Source organism: Schistocerca gregaria, chromosome 2 (assembly GCF_023897955.1).
Source record: "Schistocerca gregaria isolate iqSchGreg1 chromosome 2, iqSchGreg1.2, whole genome shotgun sequence".
NCBI classification, from domain to species: domain Eukaryota; kingdom Metazoa; phylum Arthropoda; class Insecta; order Orthoptera; family Acrididae; genus Schistocerca; species Schistocerca gregaria.
The window spans coordinates 500,258,338-500,280,759 of NC_064921.1; the positions used below are offsets into that span (position 1 = coordinate 500,258,338).

Sequence of the window (22,422 nt, forward strand, 5' to 3'; positions counted from 1 at the left end):
ATTAAAGTGATGTCCAGTTTTAGCTCATTGTGTGTGTGTGTGTGTGAGAGAGAGAGAGAGAGAGAGAGAGAGAGAGAGAGAGAGAGAGAGAGAGAGAGAGAGAGAGAGAGAGAGAGAGAGATTGATCCTTTACTTTTTCAGTTATTTACGGTTACCTGTTATATTGATATTATGAGTTTAAGTTTCTGCTAAATAAATTCAGATGAATACCATGAAGACCTAAATATCACCAAATATTTATCCGCACAGAGACATTTGTGTTGTTGAATGTAAAATCATCAACTTTTATTTTATTTAATCCTAGTGATTGCTGGATGTAATACATACCAGCCTGTATTTTCACTATTGTGTGTTCTGATGGAAGAAGTATCATCTACGGGTGTCTTTCTGTGTTTGTCCAAATGGTCTAATTTTATATTTCAATCACAATTCTCTTAGACCATCAGATGACAAAGAGTTCTGTGCTGTTGAAGAGGTGATAACAAAATACTAGAACTCTCAGTTTTCATCATATTCAGAATACAGTCCCCCCCCCCCCCCCCCCCCACTCATAAAACAAGAACCATTACTTGTACTTAGAAAAATTGCTGTGTCAGAAGCCAAATCTTCATCCAGAATACTCGTCAGTTGACTAAAAGATGTTTGGACCCCACACACTTTTACTTGTCTCCTAAGCAGAGAGTGCTGGAAGCAGTAGTGTGCAATCAGCTCGTATGTTATTGGATCCTGAGACAAGCTGCTCCTGTCGCCTCCTCCTCCTCCTCCTCCTCCTCCTCCTCCCCCTCCCCCTCCCCCTCCCCCTCCCCCTCCCCCTCCCACCCACCCCACCCCTCACCATCTCCCAGAGCAGACAGCCTTTAGATTATAAAAATAATGTTATGGTGCAATGTTTTGCAGAATTGGATGGCAAATTGTTAGAAGGACCAGGTACAGCCTTCTTGCTCATTTTTGAAAATAATAATCATTAAACATGACATTTTACATGTTTCAACACTATTCACAATGAGTATTTATTGCAAAGTGCACACTAAAGTTGACAGCATGTGTAAACATTCCAGAGCGGCTTTGAGTTAGCCAGTTTGCACCAATCACAGAGGGATATAAGGTATGTGCAACCTGTATGGGATGAGATACAGTGTTTGTTTGACGGTTAAACCCAGCTATCCTAAAATGGCTGCCAATTGTGTTGCCCTGTTGCCACTGGAGTGAAAGAAAACTGTGACATCTATTGCCAGTCAGTGTTGGGACATTTCTAGCAAGAACCTTGTGGATGTGCCTGCTTATTTACATAGTGTAGGTGCAATGTAACAGTATGCTGTGGTTAATCAGTCATTAATGGTAATTCGTTTATTATTTGTTTAGTCATCCAGGGGTCATCTCAAAAATTTACTGGTTTTGTCGTAATATAGTGAAAATAAACTGCTCAAGATAAGCATACTCACAGAATATATAAGTATGTTTTTATGAGGGTAGAGCATTTGGTTGGCTGTGGCCTTTTAAGAAACAATCCCAGCATTTACACAAAATGATTTAGGAAAACCTACATCAGGGTGTCCAGACAGGACAAACTCCTTCCAGAGTCTTCAATGTCAACTGGACAAGGGGTTCATGCTAGAGATTTTCAGATCTGGTGAAACTTAATGGGAATGTTCCACAATGTATTGGATGGTTATGTACAAAGTTACAACGTGATATCTCCTTCGGTTCCATTTGTACAGTGTGCTGTAGGGAGAGGTCCCGAAGTTTGCACCATCTACATGCATGCCATTGCACCAAGAGAAAAGTCACTAGTTCAAGCCCCCCTGCTTTAAACAAAATCAGAGTAAGCAAAGATTCCAGTGCTGCTACAGCATTCATGGTTAATGAATTTAAAGCAGATGAAGAAATTCCATTTGTTTCAACTACAATGTTAAGATCCAGGCAGAATGTTGCATGTATGTATGATAATGGTTGGTGATAAGAAATGTATGTGATGGTGATGGTGGTGGTGGTGGTCTTCAGTCCAGAGACTGTAGCTCTCCATGCTAGTCCATCCTGTGCAAGCTCCTTCATCTTCAAGTAACTACTGCAAACTACAGTCTTCTGAATCTGCTTAGTGTGTTAATCTCTTAGTCTCTCTCTAAGTTTTTTCTGCTCCATGCTTCCCACCAATACTAAATGGGTGATTCCTTGATGCCTCAGAACGTGTCCTACCAACCGATCCCTTCTTCTAGTCAAGTTGTGCCACAAACTTCTCTTCTCCCTAATCCTATTCAATACCTCCTCATTAGTGATGTGATCTACCCATAGCACCTCATTTCAAAAGCTTCTATTCTCTTCTTGTCCAAACTATTTATCGTCCATGTTTCACTTCCATACATGGCTACACTCCATACAAATACTTTCAGAAACGACTTCCTGACACTTAAATCTATACTCGATGTTAACAAATTTCTCTTTTTCAGAAACGCTTTCCTTGCCATTGCCAGCCTACATTTTATATGTTCTCTACTTCGACCACCATCAGTTATTTTGCTCCCCAAATAGCAAAACTCCTTTACTACTTCAAGTGTCTCATTTCCTAATCTAATACCCTCAACATCACCCGACTTAATTCGACTACATTCCATTATCCTCGTTTTGCTTTTGTTGATATTCATCTTATATCTTCCTTTCAAGACACTGTCCATTCCATTCAACTGCTCCTCTAAGTCCTTTGCTGTCTCTGACAGAATTACAATGTCATGAGCGAACCTCAAAGTTTTTGTTTCTTCTTCATGGATTTCAATACCTACTCCGAATTTTTCTTTTGTTTCCTTTACTGCTTGCTCAATATACAGATTGAATAGCACCAGGGAGAGGCTGCAACCCTGTCTCACTCCCTTCTGAGCCACTGCTTCCCTACACACACCTCGACTCTTATAACTACCATCTGGTTTCTGCACAAATTGTAAATAGCCTTTTGCTCCCTGTATTTCACCCCTGCCACCTTTAGAATTTGAAAGAGAGTATTCCAGTGAACATTGTCAAAAGCTTTCTCTAAGTCTACAAATGCTAGAAACGTAGGTTTGCCTTTCCTTAATCTTTCTTCTAAGATAAGTCGTAGGGCCAGTATTGCCTCACGTGTTCCAGTATTTCTACGGAATCGAAACTGATCTTCCCCGAGGTGGGCTTCTACTAGTTTTTCCATTCGTCTGTAAAGAATTCGTGTTAGTATTTTGCAGCTGTGGCTTATTAAACTGATGGTTCGGTAATTTTCACATCTGTCAACACCTGCTTTCTTTGGGATTGGAATTATTATATTCCTCTTGAAGTTTGAGGGTATTTCACCTGTCTCATACATCTTGCTCACCAGATGGTAGAGTTTTGTCAGGACTGGCTCTCCCTAGTCCGTCAGTAGTTCTAATGGGATGTTGTCTACTCCCGGGGCCTTGGTTCGACTTAGGTCTTTCAGTGCTCTGTCAAGCTCATCACGCAGTATCATATTCCCCATTGCATCTTTGTCTACATCCTCTTCCATTTCCTTATATTGCACTCAAGTACATCGCCCTTGTATAGACCCTCTATATACTCCTTCCACCTTTCTGCTTTCCCTTCTTTGCTTAGAATTGGGTTTCCATCTGAGCTATTGATATTCATACAAGTGGTTCTCTTTTCTCCAAAGGTCTCTTTAATTTTCCTGTAGGCAGTATCTATCTTACCCCTAGTGAGATAAGCCTCTACATCCTTACATTTGTCCTCTAGCCATCCTTGCTTAGCCATTTTGCATTTCCTGTCGATCTCATTTTTGGGATGTTTGTATTCCTTTTTGCCTGCTTCATTTACTGCACTTTTATATTTTCTCCTTTCATCAATTAAAATCAATATTTCTTCTGTTACCCAAGGATTTCTACTAGCCCTAGTCTTTTTACCTACTTGAGCCTCTGCTGCCTTCACTACTTCATCCCTCAAAGCTGCCCATTCTTCTTCTACTGTATTTCTTTCCCCCATTCCTGTCAATTTTTCCATTATGCTCTCCCTGAAACTCTGTACAACCACTGGTTCTTTCAGTTTATCCAGGTCCCATCTCCTTAAATTCACAGCTTTTTGCAGTTTCTTCAGTTTTAATCTACAGTTCGTAACCAATAGATTGAGGTCAGAGTCCACCTCTGCCCTTGGAAATGTCTTACAATTTAAAACCTGGTTCCTTAATCTCTGTCTTACCATTATATAATCTATCTGATACCTTCTAGTATCTCCAGGATTCTTCCATGTATACAACATTCTTTTATGATTCTTGAACCAACTGTTAGCTATGATTTAAGTTTTACTCTGTGCAAAATTCTACCAGACGGCTTCCTCTTTCAATTCTTAGCCTCAATCCATATTCACGTACTATGTTTCCTTCTCTCCCTTTTCCTACTCCCGAATTACAGTCACCCATGACTATTAAATTTTCTTCTTCCTTCGCTACCTGAATAATTTCTTTTATCTCATCATACATTTCATCAGTTTCTTCATCTGCAGAAGGAATGTGTTTAAGGTGATGGTTATATTTTTCTATCTTTGGTCACAATTTGTTTTTAACAAGAATTTGTTGTTAGGACGCCATAAACAAAAGTAAACTTTTAGTGAGTTTTTAATATGTTGATTTATGTTATTTTTGTCGGATTTAGAGACATTTGACTTCTTGATTCTTATCATTTCTTGAATTTTGGGTGCTACTGTCAGTTGTATTTTTACCATTCAATAAGATATTATTGCCACATCATATGAGAAGTCACTTGCATGCTGACTGTACAGCCTTTGAAGCTTTATTTTTATTATTTTAGAGATTCGTATTAGGCTTGAGACATTATATGCCAGGCTTGTTTCGTCACATCACATGCAGTTTGCATTTGATAACTTGTTTAAAGCTTTTTCAAGCTGGAGTTTTATTACAAGACCATGATATCATTTTATCTGTTTTATTGCAAAATTATACATATACTTTGATCCATGACCCACTTACCTGCTTCTGAGTTACTGCTCAATAGGCTATGTTTGTGACTTTTGTACAGTCCTGATATATTTTTGGCAAATTACAGTAATACACATAAGAGTGAGGCAACTTGGTATTGACTTCAGACCTATTTCCATGCTTTTTTTAAACTCTGTTGTGGACTTACACTTCTTTTGTCAGTCAGAGGATACTATAAATGTGCTACCAATGGGAATGTTTAATACTACTAGTTCAAATTACCACCCGCATAGTGGAAGACTGTAATGTAGATAAATCATGTGCTTGTAAGTACGAAACAACACAATACAAATTCTGTCACGCCCATTATTATACTACATTGAAATTAAATAATGGTATTTAACTATGAAGCTTCTTTCTCTGCTCTTTGCAGGTACAGTGTTGAGATGATTTGTATCTTTAATTTTACACACATATTTTTCTTAATATGTTTTGTTATGTATAAGCTTATTATGTTTTCTGCAGATACTGAATCAACATATTTGAAATTATATACGGCTATTGCCGCGAAATATAATAAGGAATACCCATGGTCTGTTCGCATGAAACTAATGGGTACGTTGGAAAGAGATTCGGCAAAAATTATGGTTGAAGATCTTGGTTTGCCCATAACAGTGGATGAATTTTTGTCACAACAAAATGCTGGTCTTCAGAATGTTCTTCCAGAAGTCGACCTTCTGCCAGGTAGTCATTAGAGCTCTGTACTAATTTAAAATATTATAATGACAAAACCCTGTCCGGAATACTTTCCTGCTCCTCTCCCCATGTAACCAATTTCAGCCAGCCGGTGTGGCCGTGCGGTTCTAGGCGCTTCAGTCTGGAACCGCTTGACTGCTACGGTCGCAGGTTCGAATCCTGCCTCGGGAATGGATGTGTGTGATGTCCTTAGGTTAGCTAGGTTTAAGTAGTTCTAAGTTCTAGGGGACTGGTGACCACAGAGTTAAGTCCCATAGTGCTCAGAGCCGTTTGAACCATTTTGAACCTATTTCAGACTGTAATAAGACGTCTTCAGATCCAAACAAAAGGAGAAAGAAGAAAAAAGGTCAATAGTGCAAAAATAATAGTCATGTGACACAAGACCAATGAAGCCATCAGTGTTAGACAATAACATACTGCACAACATCCATAGTTTGTGTTTCGTTGTATAACTATAAACATTGTTGGCCAACATCGTCAGTTACCAAACAAAAGCACTGTTCCAACAGAAATTTTTGAAATTATGGTTTAAATTTTTTTTAGCTTCTAATAACTGTGTGATGCAGACTGGCAGTCTGTTGTAAAGTGTAATACCACTATGGCTTCCATGCATCTGTATGTCTGTTCTTTTTGTTCGCTAAGTATATAGTGGTGTGCTTTTCGGGTATTACAGCTGCTAAAGTCTGCTTTCCTCTGGAAATCTGGAAGGTTGACGATATAAGAAACGTGTCTCTGGAAATCTGGAAGGTTGACGATATATGAAACGTGTGTGTGTGTGTGTGTGTGTGTGTGTGTGTGTGTGTGTGTGTGTGTGTGTGTGTGTGTGTGTGTGTGTGTGTGTGTGTAATTCAGGAGGCGGCTTTTTGGCCAAAATCTTACTTTTTTGTAGTCATTTTGTTGTGCCTGTCTGTAACTCAACATTTCCATTATAAGGTGAGTAGCAATCAGTCCTTTTCATAATATTGTCATAGCAACAAAGGTGATAGATAAGGTAATGTAGCTTCTGACATCTCTGCCCATGATATGACATTCTAAATATACTCCATGCATACTACAAGAGAAAAGTCTTACCTAACGACAGTCTTAAATTAAATCAACTGCAGTTCACTGTGAAAGACTATTCTTGTACACCATGGAAGGCTGTGCGCCATGAGCAGGCATTATATGGTACAGTCTGAGAATTCAGTCATGGATTTACTGCCCTATTTAATGCCCTTCACAACAAATGGTGTCCCTCAGGATTAAAAGTAAAGAGAGCCACTCTCTTCCGGTTGCCTGTAGAACTATGTCAGATACATCAACGAAAACAATCAGTTTTTGTAAATATAATGGGATAAGTAAAAAAATTTACTCACTGAGTTGCAGCAAGAGAAAATGCGCATAAAAGTTAAGGAAATGTATAAGCTTTCCAAGCCAGTGACCCTTCATCTGTCAGAAGGATTGAAGGGGCAGGAACAGGGATGGAGGAAAAGGACTGGTAAGGTTCAGAAAATAGGAAGAGTTAATGGAAAAGTCAGCGAGAACACTGTGTCAGAGGAGATCAACCAGACAGGATGAGAAGGAATGACTGGTTAATGGAGAAAACTGGAGAGTTTAAAGGTGGAAGATAGGGTAATAAGCACGACAAAGCTTACTGAGAAAAATGCATACAATAGTTAGTAAGAGTGGGAAACAAAGTGGAAGACAGATCAGAAAATAAAAGATGTAGAAAACTAAAAGGGAGTGAAGAGAGGGACAGTTACTGAAAGGAAAGTTGAAACCAAAGAAATTAATGTAAATTAGGGACAGATGGGTGGCGAGAACCAAGGACAAGTTGTAACACCAGTTCCCACCTACGTAGTTCTGAGAAACTGCTGTTTGGGGGGGGGGGGGGGGATATCCAGTTTTCGGGTGTGGTAAAACAGGCACCAGCATCATGACTGTCATGTTGTAGATCATGCTCTGCAACAGGATACTGTGTGTTGCCCATGTCACACCCACAATCTATGCCCAGTCATCCTAACTGATAACATGGTGATAATAATACCAATGTAGAAGGCCAAACCATTTTTTTTAAATGTAACAGCTGGTATATGAGATATCTTTTCACATATGAATCTCTGTTTGGTATGCCAGTTGCAGGGCTGGTATAGGTGGTGGTAGGAGGGTGCATAGGGCAAGTCTTACAGTGGAGACACTCACAAGGGTAAGAGCCATAGAATAGGACTTAAGGATCATAGAGTCTGACCAGTATGTTGTGGAGTTTGAGAGGGGCAGGGGAGGATGATGTAATGGAAAGCTATGCTAGGTATGGTAGGCAAAATGTCAGAGTAGACATCATTTCAGGGCATAATTTTTGGAAGTCATAGCCTTGTCGAAGTAGCTAATTAATACATTCAAGACCATGATAGTATTCGGACAGTACTGAATAGCAAGAGGTGTTCTCCCAAATTATTTTTTGGAGGGATCAGTAGCACCAGGTTTTAATGTGGTGCCTGGAAAATCTGCCTTTGAATTAAGCTGACAGGGTAATTTCGTCTGGTGAAGGCTAACGTGAGAATGGGGGCATTTTGCTGTAAAAGGTTTGCATCTGAACAAATGTGTTTGCCTTGAATGCCTGCTGTATGGCAGGGAAAGGATGGCATCAAAGATGTCATTGATGTCACTAACCAGGGGCTGAAGGCCAATGGATCCCAGAAAAGCCATCTACAAGCAACCCATTAAAATATTTCCATAGGAAAGAAGCCATTTTTGTTTCTGGTTGTGCCCCGGTTCTATTTATATGTCTGCTTCTCAAAGGTAAAGTAACTGTTCATAAGTAAGAAGAGGATTAAGGTGAGCAAGAAGGACATCATAGGTTTTCGATCAGTTGTGCACTGGTTGAGGTAATGTTCAACATCAGATGGACATTGTACATGGGGAATATGGTATAGAGTGGTGACAAGCAAGGTGTGTGGTGAGAGTGGAACGAGCACAGATTTCAGATGATATAGGAAATGGTTGTTGTCTGTAACATAGGAGGGGAGGCTTCAGGCTGTACATTGCAGGTGTTGATCAACTAAGGCAGGTATTAGTCCAGTGGTGCTTTGAAGCCAGCAACTATGAGGCAGCTAGAGTGATTGGTTTGTGGATCTTAAGAATAAGGTAAAAGGTGGGAGTATGTGGTTTGGGTGGGATAAGAAGTTATATGGACCTGAGATTTTACGGAGGAACTGTAAGTTACTTTTTATCACATGGATGAGATCTTGATGGCAGATGCTGTATATAGAATTGTCAGAAAGCTGGTATACACCTGTACTTATTATATACTCCCACTGGTCAAGAATCACAGTCTTAGATCCCTTGTCCACTGCGAGAACGATGATGGACTCATCAGTTTTTAGGGAACAAAGAGTCTGGAGTTCTGCAGAGGACAGTTTAGGGTCATACTGCAGGGACCTGAGAAATGATTGTGAAACCGTGCTGGATATTGGGACTTCTTGGAAAGCTGGGAAGGGATGATTCTGTGGTGGTGGTGGTGGTGGTGGTATATGAAGTTGGGCTTTTGGCTGGAACTGGTCAAGGCAGAGTTCAATGTCAGGTTTGCTGTTGAAAAGGTTTTGACATTGGGTCCCAAAGTAATATTTCCAGTTGACAAGACATATGAAGGAAACTAGGTCCTTAACCAAAGCAACTTGATTAAATGCTGGTTTGTGGCAGGAGGGGAGAGGGTCTTAGATCAGAGGTTTAGAACACTGTACCGCCATGACTGGTTCTTGTGATCACTGGTTACCACAGCTCAAGGAAGCAAGGCACTTGTGAAGGCTGGAGGATGTTAAGAAGGTTGACCAAGCTTGGTTTGTTGGAGAGAAGTGGTGGTTGATGGTGCAGCTAGCTGTTCATGGAGCTGTTGAGGGGCAAGAATGGAAACACCACTTTTGATGTCTAGGAAAACGTACATAGCTTTTTTAGGTGAAGCCTAGCATGTTGTTGCAGTTTGAAGTTGGCTTGGTGGATCATACTTTCCAAATAAATGTGAGGGGCAGATGATTGCAGGATTTTGTAGGAGAGAAGTCTTGTGGTGAGGGAATTGGCAGATGAATCATATAAGTCACTGATGAGGTGGGTAAGTGCAAGACACTGCCATATTTGAAACTGTGAAAGGTGCTGGTGTAGAGTGCATTTATATCCAGAAACAGGAACTTTCAGTGTTAGGCCTTTTGGGGTAACTCCCAGGGGACAAGCGCGTTTCAAGTCAAGTCAAGGTCTGGGTATAATATGTGATGATATTCATCACAATGAGTTTTAGGCCACAGTAGGGTACAACAGACTCTTAGCAAAGAAAATAAATGTAGGTATTTTCCAAAAGAGAGATGGAAGAAGAGAGCCTTGCTGCTAGGTAGTAGCTGTGGGAGGTGTGTAGGTCAGATGTCAGATGACATATTACGAACAGGATATCAGGTCACAAGTATTGTGAAACCGAGTACTAACCTTAGTCAGGTGACAAAGACATAGGGAGTTGTATAAAGATTTTGGCGAAGAAGATCAGGTTATTGCAGTAGGTGGAGCAGTGGGCAGCCTGGCTTATGACAGAAATTACAGCAATAAGTGTGATCTGGATGAAAAACGAATAGCAACTACACACACACTTTAGAGATTCATGGATGTTCTGTGGTGCCATGACTAGTCCTAGGTTAACATTGCAGTGGGCATTGTGGTCACTGAGTTGAGCGGGCTCCTGCTGACTGTATTGAAATACCATACAAATGCAGTGCCTGTTGCTACAGTTTGGAGATGAGAATATACTAGATATGGTCTACATCTGAATAGGAGAGACTAAGATAGGTCAGCTGAGCTTCTTGCAGAAAAATGTACAGAGGGCTACCATTACAAAAAGCAAGATCCCTGTGGTTAGTGATGTCGCAGGGGTACCTTTTGTATGTAAGAATCAGGATTCAGCAGCCTGATGTAAAAGAAGTCAGAATAACAGTAGAGATCCACAAAATACTTAAGAATGCACAGAAAAGTAAGGTTAACTTATATCATTAGAATACTAGAGGATTGAATAATAAAGTAGAAAACTTCTTGCCTGTTTTGAAAATTTAATGAGCTCTCAAAAGATAAGACATCCTGTGCCTATCAGAGCACCACGTGACCACATGGTTAGTTTAGATACAGCAGCATACTCGTGCAGAACTACTATGGGAAAACGAGTAGATGTTACCTATATTAAGACAGAACACAAGTTCAAAAACATGGAGACCAGTAGATTTTGTAGTGATCAGCATGTAGAAGTTTGTGCTTGTGAATTAATACTGGAAAAATAGTTCTTTTAATTGTAATTGTAGGTAGGTCCCCACGGAAAGTTTGAACTATTTATCAGGATGTGGATTCCTTACTGTGTTCAGTGTCTGACACCAGCAAGCAGTTAAGAGTTCGTGGTGACTTCAATGTAGACTTTCTTAAGGATAGTAACAGGAAAATAAGTCCAGGTAAATGTTAGTAGGACTCGTACACCAAGGGTTCTGAACAAACTTAATATTGTTACAAACTTAATTATGTATACAGATTGTTCATTCATCCTGGGAATCTAGAAATGTGATAATTATTGCATGTTATTGGTACTGATACAGGCAAGATATACGTCTACCCGTTTCTAAGAAAAGGTTATCTTAAGAGGAGAACAGACAGACAGTTGGATAATAAATAACAAACAAAATGCTTTTTGCATAATACAATTACAAATTTTTAAATTTTTCCTTTGTTTACTCAGTGAAACTCTGCTTCTTGCCAAATATGATGATTCTAGGTGAATGGGAAATACCATGTAAGTTTTGATGAGTGAGTTTGCGACTATCAAAATACATGATGTAAATGGCTGTCCTTTGATTGCACTGGCTTGCAGGTTTACATTTATTACATTACCAAGGGACTATAGATTTTGGTATGCAACAAAAATTTAAAAGTTTCGTCATGATACATCTACTCATTCCTGAGAAAAAGGGTTTTTAAGAGTCAGACAGACAGATGGACGGACAAAAAAGTGATCCTATAAGAGTTCTGTTTTTACCGTTTGAGGTAAGGAGCCCTAACAATCTGGGAACCTTATTTAGATCCTACAAATTCCAGCTCAGCTATTAACCTTCCAACAAGGGTGGATAAAGAAAGTAAAACTGTAATTGACAATGATTTCTTTGGTGAAGCTCTGAACAATAAAATAACTGTTTACTCAGTAACAAATGCTCTCTATGACCATAATTCACAGCTATTTATGATTAATAAGATGCATTACAGTGTGGATACTGCTCTGTGGAAATCGGTTAGAATAATTAACGACTCTGGGACAAGTGTTCTTACGAATAGTTTACAGGAGATGACCTAGAATGAAATTTATTGTGAACCAAGTGCTAAAATTAAATGTTATCTTTTTCATGATAAAAATTCATATCAATATTTGAAAATAGCTTTCAGCAGATGCTAATCAAGAAAGACGGAAACAGCCATGTGAAAAAAACAATGGATCACTTTAGGGATTAAAGTATGTCTTGAAAGACAAAGGGAAATTATCTGTTGGCAAGAATGATGAGAGATGCTGGAGTAGTTGCACATTACAAAAAATATTCAAAACTTCTAGCAAAAGCTTTAAAAAATTTAGTAATTCCGACAACAGACTTACGGCTGTATGGAATGTACTGAAATTAGAGACAGGATAACCAGCCACAGAATAGCCCATCATCGCTATTGAACTGAATGGAAGGGTTGTAAATGATGAGTTACAGTTAGCAAATGTATTTAATAATCTTTTCTTAAATATAGTAGAAAGTACAGGGACAAACCAAACAGTTCAAGTAAAATATCATGCCAGTTTGTTGAAAAAGCAAATCTTATAAAACTCAAACATATGAATACATCACGAACTACTTCTGAAATTAAGAAAATTGTATATTCTCTCTGTTGTGACTCGCCGATCTTTCAAAGTGCCGCCGCGCAGTTACGCGCATCCTCTATATGTGACGCAGCCTGCCAGCCATGCAGCAGCCGCGCCACCTAAGCGGCCAAGCAGCCAGTGGCTGCCAGACTTGGACTCAGTGCTGATTTGAATGTTACCGTGTTCACATTTCTTGCTTTGTCAGCTTGCTCTGTGACTTACATGTTTTGTGTCATTTTTGAAATATATGTGTTCAACTTGACATTATAACAATTGGCAATGAGGTAGTGGATTTTTCCTTTTCATCGTTTACCCACAGGTTTCCATGGATACTTTAGAGCAACTATTGCAAGATCTCATTGAACAACAAACGCTTCTCACATTGGTGATTCATGATTTCAGTGCGGCATCCATTGCAGGCCGTTTCTCATCGTTGTATATACCTCCTTTTCCTCCTTACAACGAGACGACGGAAGACTGGTCTGATTACTAAAAACGTCTTCGACAGCACTTCTTGGATTTTTATGTCACGGATGAACAAACATGTAAGTCTCTGTTCCTTTCATGGATTTCACCTCAAATGTATCGATTGTTGTCGCAATTGGCTCCTTTGAAAGATCCTGGGTCTTTGTCCTTTGCTGAAATGTGCTCACTTCTGTCCGTATATTTTCATAAGCAAATGCATGTGGTGGCCTCTCGTGTTGCCTTTTATTGTTGTCAAAAACAACCGAATCAATCCTATCGCACCTGGGCTGCTGAGCTTCATGGCCTCAGTCGAAAGTGTCAATTTGTTACTGACGATCACAAAGAATCCTATGCAGATTCCATGGTACTGGGTGCTATTACACAGTCGGCGGCCGACAAAGAAGTGAGGCAACGTGCCCTTCAGTTGGCAAATCCGACTCTAGATGAAGTCCTATCCATCGCAGAGTCTTTTGAAATTCCTCGCGCAGCTGGAGCACAAATAGAGGTGTGGGGTGACATCGGTGAAATACAACCTCTGTGCGCTGTTGACGATACGTGTGGCGTGTCCCCGCTGGCCGATGTGTCCGCAGTACACTCCCACGCGCAGCCTCGGCCTAACCGTAAACAGACCTCTCAGAAACTGCAGCAAAACCGCCGGCAACTTCCTTCATGTCCGCAGTGTTTTATGAAACATTCACGCGAGGATTGTCCCAGCGTTGGGCCATGTGTCACAATTGCAAAAAGAAGGGTCATGTGTCTTCCGTTTGCAAATCCGACCGCATACATGATGTTCATGACTGTGACACTGATTCTGCTTCTGTGTTGTCTGTCAGTTGCACTTCTTCCCTTTCAGGGAAGTTATTCCTCACAGTCCAAATCCTTGGTCGGGATGTTCGCATGCAGGTGGATACTGGTTCTGCTGCCACTATCATTAATTCTCGGACATATTCAGTTGGGTTCTCCATTCCTATCACCTGTCACTCGGTAATTACGGACATACAATAAACAGAAGATTTCTCTCTTGGGGCAATTTAATGCTGAGGTATCTTACAAATCCGTCGTTCACACTTTTCCCATATTTGTGGTCGACCAGAGTAACGCAGAAAATCTTTGGTTTCGATGCCTTTCACGTTTTTGTGTTCTCCATAGATGACTCTGTCGATGTCGTCTCTGATGCTATTCCTTATGTTCAATTGGATTCCTGGTCGATGACATTTTTGACACTTTTTTTTTCCTGGGTTAGGCCATGCAAACAACTTTAAAACAACTTTAAAGCTCATATCACACTCAAACCCATTGCTCGACCTAAGTTTTTTCGGTCTCGGCCCTTTCCTGTTGCCCTTCGTGATCGGGTAAAATGGGAGCTGGATCGTCTCACTACTTCAGGAGTCTTGCTTTTTGCCACTTCCAGTGAATGGTCCTCTCCTGTCGTTGTTGTTGCTGAGCCCAATGGTGATATTCGTCTCTGTGGTGATTTTAAAGCCACTGCAAATGCGCAATGCCTCATCGACACTTACCCTATGCCCCGACCTGAAGAATTGTTCACTAAACTTGCGGGAGGCCAGTATTTTTCCTTATGGATCCTAATTTTATCTTGGTACAGACCACAAACCACTTGATTCCTTGTTTCATCCATCAACGTCGCTTCCTGACGAGGCTGCACACCGTCTCCAGCGTTGGGCTCTTTACTTGTCTCGTTTCAATTATGAGATTTATTTCCGGCCAACGGCTCAACATGCAAATGCTGATCCACTGTCTCGCCTTCCCATGGGTCCTGATCTGGCATTCGATAGGGACAAACTTTTGTGTTTCCACCTGGATGTTGCCAAGCAGCGGGTTGTGAACGGGTTCCCCATCACCGGGGACCGGCTGGCGGCTGCAATGGGTTCTGACCCTACCCTCTCCCGGGTTTTACGCTGTATTCAGAAGGGTTGGCCAACTCGTCTGTCAGCTAAGACTTCTGATCCGTTGCGGAACTACTACGCTTTGCATTACCGCCTCACGGCTAGGGATGGTGTTATCCCCCTTTCCACTGAAAATGCTTCGCCGTGTGTTGTGGTACCTGTGTCTTTGTGTGCTTCGGTCTTGGGCCTCCTTCACCAAGGGGACTGGGGTGTGTCTCGCACAAAATCTCTGGCACGCCGTCATGTGTACTGGCCCAGCATCGACTCTGAAATCGCACACATGGTCACTGCCTGCGGCCCTTGTGTGTCACAGGCCGCCACCCCAAAGTCATCTTTGTCACCGTGGCCTTCGCCTGAGAAGCCCTGGGAGCATATTCATGCTGACTTTAAAGGACCTTTTTTAGGTACTAATTGGCTACTCGTAATTGATGCCTACTCTAACTTTCCTATCATTGTCCATTGTACGTCGCCTACCACTGCAGCGACCACAAGTGCTCTCGACCGCATTTTCTCTTTGGAAGGCTTTCCCTCTACTCTTGTCACTGATAATGGTTTGCAATTTGCCTCTTCCAAATTCGTGGATTTTTGTGCTCGTCATGGTGTCATGTATTTCACGGCCCCTCCGTTCCATCCATAGTCAAACAGTGAGGCTGAACGAATGGTCCGCACATTTCAGGCTCAGATGAGGAAACTCCTGACTTCTTCTGCTGCTGATGATGCGCTTCTCCAATTTCTGGCTTCTTCCTATCACACCCCCATGGGCAACCACAGTCCGGCTGAGCTCTTTCATGGCCGACAGCCCCGCACGCTACTATCTTCTGTGGCCTTCCACCTCACGGCCGTGGGTGCCTTCGCTTGGCCGGTTCACCGCCAGCGACCTTGTATGGGTACGGGGATATGGCAGGTGGCCAAAATGGAGTCTGGGCCGCATCTTGAGAGACCGTGGTCGATGCCTGTATGAAATTTAGACAGACACGGGTGTTGGAGTACATCATTCCGACCAGCTTCGGCCTCATGTGCCGGCAACGCCTGTTCCGAATGCCGCTACACCACCTTTGGCTCTCCCTGATGCTCGGGATCTTGGCATCTCTCATTACTTACAACGCAGCCCTCTCACCGTCATCTCGGTGCCAGCACAAGAACGTCCGCCACCAGGAGATGTGCCCATGCAGGAACCGGATGACCACCATCTGTTGGAGCAACTCTACTTGCCTCCTTCTCCTATGGACGCAGACACATCGCAGATGTCTCCTGTTATATCAACCAGACTTGCCACAATGGGCAGAACAAAGTAAGAGCATATGGACTATCAGACCAATTGTGTGATTGGATTGAGGAGTTCCTAGAAAACAGAATGCAGCATGTCATTCTCAATGGAGAGAAGTCTTCCGAAGTAAGAGTGATTTCAGTTGTGCCGCAGGGGAGTGTCATAGGACCGTTTCTATTCACAATATACATAAATGACCTGGCGGATGACATCGGAAGTTCACTGAGGCTTTTTGCAGATGATGCTGTGGTGTATCGAGAGGTTGCAACAATGGAAAATTGTACTGAAATGCAGGAGGATCTGCACCGAATTGACGCATGGTGCAGGGAATGGCAACTGAATCTCAATGTAGACAAGTGTAATGTGCTGCGGATACATAGAAAGGTGGATCCCTTATTATTTAGCTACAAAATAGCAGGTCAGCAACTGGAAGCAGTTAATTCCATAAATTATCTGGGAGTACGCATTAGGAGTGACTTAAAATGGAATGATCGTATAAAATTAATCATCAGTAAAACATATGCCAGGCTGAGATTCATTGGAAGAATCCTAAGGAAATGCAATCCGAAAACAAAGGAAGTAGGTTACAGTACGCTTGTTCGCCCACTACTTGAATACTGCTCAGCAGTGTGGGATTCGTACCAGATAAGGTTGATAGAAGGGATAGAGAAGATCCAACGGAGAGCGGCGTGCTTTGTTACAGGATCATTTAGTAATTGCGAAAGCGTTACGGAGATGATAGATAAACTCCAGTGGAAGACTCTGCAAGAGAGACGCTCAGTAACTCGGTACGGGCTTTTGTCGAAGTTTTGAGAACATACCTTCACTGAAGAGTCAAGCAGTATATTGCGCCCTCCTACGTATATCTTGTGAAGAGTCCATGAGGATAAAATCAGAGAGATTAGAGCCCACACAGAAGCATACCGACAATCCTCCTTTCCACGAACAATACGAGACTTGAATAGAAGGGAGAACTGATAGAGGTGCTCAGGGTACCCTCCGCCACACACTGTCAGGTGGCTTGCGGAGTATGGATGTAGATGTAGATGTAGATTGGTGCATGGGGCCCCAGCAGATTCGACCCCTACGTTTCCTGTCATCTTGACCCTTTATCATCGGGGACACTTCCGTCCGTATGGGAAGCCACCTCCTCGAGACTTTACGGCCAGTCAAAAAAACCTATGGATGTTAGCAATCTACAGGCCACCTCCATCAAGACTAGCGCAAAAAATTCAAAGGGGGGAAAAGTGTTGTGACTCGCCGATCTTTCAAAGTGCCGCTGCGCAGTTACGCGCATCCTCTACGTGCGGTGCTGCCTGCCAGCCATGCAGCAGCTGTGCCACCTAATCTGCCAAGCAGACAGCGGCCGCCAGACTTGGACTCAGTGCTGATTTGAATGTTACGGTGTTCACATGTCTTACTTTGTCAACTTGCTCTGTGACTCACATGTGTTGTGTCGTTTTTGAAATATGTGTGTTCAACTTGATGTTATAACACTCTCAAAAATAAAAGTTCATATGGTTTTTATGGTATTTCCAATAGAGTACTAAGATTTTTTGCAAACCCCTTTTGAAGAAAGGTGGTAGAAAATATGTTAATAACTACCGACGTACTTCACTTTTGACATAATTTTCCAAAATTTTTTCTATGAAAGCCCGTATCAATGTGGGCCTTCGCCTCTGAAAGCCCGTATCAATGATGCTTCATTGAATGATTTGCATGGTGACACTTCTTGATGGCCCACCATTGAAATCTGCAGCAATTTGCGTAACGGTTGCACTTCTGTCACATTAAACAATTTTCTTCAGTCGTCGTTGGTCCTGTTCTTGCAGGATCTTTTGGAGATTTGATGTTGTACTGGATTCCTGATATTCATGGTATGCTTGTGAAATGTCATACGGGAAGATCCCCACTTCATGTCTACCTTGGATATGCTGTCTCTCATCACTCATGCGCCGACGATAACACCACATACAAACTCACTTAAATCTTGATATCCTGCCATTGTAGCAGCAGTAACTGATCTAACAATTGTGCCAGACATTTGTTGTCTTACATAGATGTTGCCAACCTCAGGACAGAGTTCTGTCTGTTTAAATAACTCTGTATTTGAATACGCATGCCTATACCAGTTTCTTTGGCTCTTCAGTGTATTGTGTTATCTGCTGCATGTTTCAGAACCTTTGGTATATGGTTTCTTTGACAGCCTGTTAATCATAACTCTTGAAACATTTTGTTGAGTTATGTGAACATTTCTGTAATCTGTGTTGAATATTACCAAGCTAAAAAGAGTGAACAAGTACTTATATCACAACAAACACACTACTGTACCTTTTGTCTTACTCTATCACTGGCTGACTCTCCCTGACTTGACTTTACCATTTTTTTTTCTTCCACATCTCTGGAACACTCAAATTCGCCTGAGTTTACTTGTAAGCGATACGTACATTTGAAACATTGTTTCGTCTGCATTTCGTAGTTTCCATGGCGTGACACAAACTCAGTCTTGCAGCTGCAGTTATAATCCACATACAGGTATATACATACATGTGCGGTGCTTGAGATAAATTATGTGATGTACTGCTCCAGGGATTTTAATTGGAAACATTTACTGGCAAACCCAGATTAATTCTCTGCACTGCTACCCTATCAATCACTCTAAAAAAAAGGATTACCAGACTCACGTGGGCCTTTGGGGTATGGTTAAACTTCTCACAACTACAAAATCAATAATTAAAAGCCCTTTAGCTATCCAACTTCTTTCAGGAAATTTCCAAGATCCAACAACTGAACTGGAAATTATATGTTCATCTACATCCAACAGGACACTAACAACTCTCACCAATATCATCACAACAATGAAACAGTAATGAAGTTCAAAGTCAATAGGGAAAGAGTCACCCAAAACATTGCTCTTGTTTTAGTGCAGAAACAAATGAAATTTATTGACATTAATTAACTCTAGCCAAGTTTGTTCCTTTTATTCAATATCATCTCCAGCTAGCTAATAACTCCATACTCTACACTGAGATATCGCCTTTTACCGAACAAGTTGATACCCACTGATCCTGAACAGAACTCTTTGCCTGCACAAGGAAATGCACTGTGGAATGCTTTATAGACTTTTCATATTTGACAAGTAACCTAATTGATTGCAGATCATCATACATTCCAGACTTACTCTAACTACTCTAAAAAACAAACTCCACCACACAGGGCTCTTGACTTGTCACCTCAGTCCCATGAGGGCTGATTCTCTGCTTTCACCAATTCCAAAACCTCTCAACAAAATTATTTAACTTATAAGCCTTTCATGTAGTTAAAATCTGGGGCAGAATGTAGGCATTCCTGTTGGCCATTTCCAACACACACCAATAGAACTCAATAAAGAGCAGCTACTGGCTATTTCCCAAAGGCTCTGAGGAAAAATTGGCGGAACTCATTCATCCTGGGAAACAGTTTGTTTTGCTCCGACCACTATCCATTTGGGATGATTAGGGGAAAATCGGCCATTATCTTCAGGATGAACAGTAATTACCTTCCCCCTGAAAGCAGAAAATGGCTGTGGTGACCACAGTATCACACGAGACTAATACTACCCAGATGTGGCCAAAAATGAGATTTTAAACATTATGCTGTGCGAAAATTACTTAACATGATGGACTATCATTACTGTCATACCAAATGCTCATGAGCACAATAATAATAATAATAATAATAATAATAATAATACACAGTCCCTGATACACTTGCACAAGGAATAACTTATCTGAAACCTACAGATCAAACAGACACAGCAAACTCAGCAAAATATCGCCCCATAACATGCCTACCAACAATATACAAAATATTAACTTCAGTCATTACACAGAAATTAATGACACACACAACACACAACAAAATTATAAATGAAGAACAAAAAGGCTGCTGCAGAGGAGCACGAGGATGTAAAGAGCAACTGATAATAGACGCAGAGGTGACATATCAAGCTAAAACCAAAGAAAGGTCACTACACTACGCATACATTGATTACCAAAAAGCTTTTGATAGTGTACCCCATTCATGGTTACTACAAATATTGGAAATATACAGAGTAGATCCTAAATTGATACAGTTTCTAAACGTAGTAATGAAAAATTGGAAAACCACACTTAATATCCCAAAAAAAAAAAAAAAAAAAAAAAATCAATTAATATCACACCACAGCCAATACATAGTAAGTGTGGAATATACCAAGGGAACTCATTAAGTCCTTTCTGGTTCTGCCTTGCTCTGAACCCACTATCCAATATGCTAAATGATACAAATTATGGATATAATATTACTGGAACATACCAACACAAAATCACACATTTGCTATACATGGATGACCTGAAACTACTGGCAGCAACAAATCAACAGCTCAACCAATTACTAAAGATAACAGAAGTATTCAGCTGAACAGGAAAATGTAAGAAAAATAGCATAGTCAAGGGAAAACACACTAAAGAAGAAGATTACTTATTGGATGACCACAGTGACTGCATAGAAGTGATGGAAAAAACAGATGCCTATAAATATCTAGGACACAGGCAAAAAATAGGAATAGATAATACAAATATTAAAGAAGAACTAAAAGAAAAATATAGACGAGGACTAACAAAAATACTGAAAACAGATTTGACAGCAAGAAACAAGACAAAAGCTATAAATACTTACGCTATACCAATATTGACCTACTCATTTCGAGTATTGAAATGGAGTAACACAGAACTAGAAGCACTCAATACACTTACACGATCACAATCCTACAAATATAGAATACATCACATACATTCAGCAACAGAAAGATTCACATTAAACAGAAAGGAAGGAGGAAGGGGATTTATCGACATAAAAAAACCTACATTATGGACAGGTAGACAATTTAAGAAAATTCTTTATAGAATGAGCAGAAACTAGCAAAATACACAAAGCAATCACTCATATAAATACATCAGCTACACCTTTACAATTTCATAACCACTTCTATAACCCTTTAGATCACATAACATCAACAGATACGAAGAAAGTAAATTGGAAAAAGAAAACACTACATGTCAAGCACCCGTATCATCTAACACAGCCACACGTCGATTAAGACGCATCCAACACGTGGCTAAGAAGAGGCGATATGTACAGTGAGACGAAAGGATTCATGATTGCAGTACAAGATCAAACAATAAACACTAGATATTACAGCAAGCATATTATTAAAGATCCCAATACCACAACAGATAAATGCAGACTTTACAAAAACAAATAGAAACAGTAGATCACATCACAAACGGAAGTACAATACTAGCAAATACAGAATATACCAGATGACATGACAATGCAGCAAAAATAATACATCAACAACTTGCCATACAACATAAACTAATAAAACAACACGTTCCCACATACAAGTATGCACCACAAAATGTACTGGAGAATGATGAATACAAATTATACTGGAACAGAACCATTATAACAGATAAAACACCACCACATACTCACCAATAAAAAGAAGAAATTAACACTACTAATCGAAATATCCATACCCAATACAACAAATATATAGAAGAAAACAGGAGAAAAAATTGAAAAATACATGCAACTGGCTGAGGAAGTCAAGGACGTGTGGCATCAGGATAAAGTTGACATTATACCAATTATACTATCAACTACAGGAGTCATACCACACAATATGCACCAGTACATCAACGCAATACAGCTACATCCAAACGTATATATACAACTACAGAAATCTGTAATTATTGATACATGTTCAATTACCCAAAAGTTCCTAAATTCAATGTAACATATACCGTACAGTTAAAGGGAAGTCACGCTTGATCAAGGTCCGTGTCACATTCCATTTTTAACCAGACATAACGTCTGAGAAAGGAAAGAAATTGTAATAATAAAAATAATAACAGTAATGATAGTAACAATAGTACCTCTCTGTGCTGTGCATATTGCATTATTAACTTGTTATATACTCAGTTTAAATTTCTTGATCAGATGATAAATATTATACTTGATCTTATTTGATAATGCAGATGCATACAAACTTTGTCAGTCTTCATTAGCTGCATGAAAGTCAGCTTCAGTTCCATAGCTACATTTGTAGTTGTTCAGAGTCTGATATCTCCTAAAACTATGCTTTATTTGCTTTCATGTAAAACTATTTGATATGAGCCATTTATGAATATAATTTATTATA

The 22,422-nt window shown here is 40.5% G+C and overlaps 1 protein-coding gene across 2 annotated transcripts in view; it reads left to right on the forward strand.

Moving 5' to 3' along the window:
* Positions 1–22,422, forward strand: part of LOC126328321 (probable pseudouridine-5'-phosphatase) — a 55,448-nt gene that overhangs the window by 2,269 nt on the left and 30,757 nt on the right. For both annotated transcript variants that reach the window (XM_049996024.1, XM_049996027.1), the window contains exon 2: positions 5,444–5,662. In XM_049996024.1, coding sequence (XP_049851981.1) covers positions 5,444–5,662 — 219 coding nt within the window. The remainder of the gene's footprint in view (positions 1–5,443; positions 5,663–22,422) is intronic.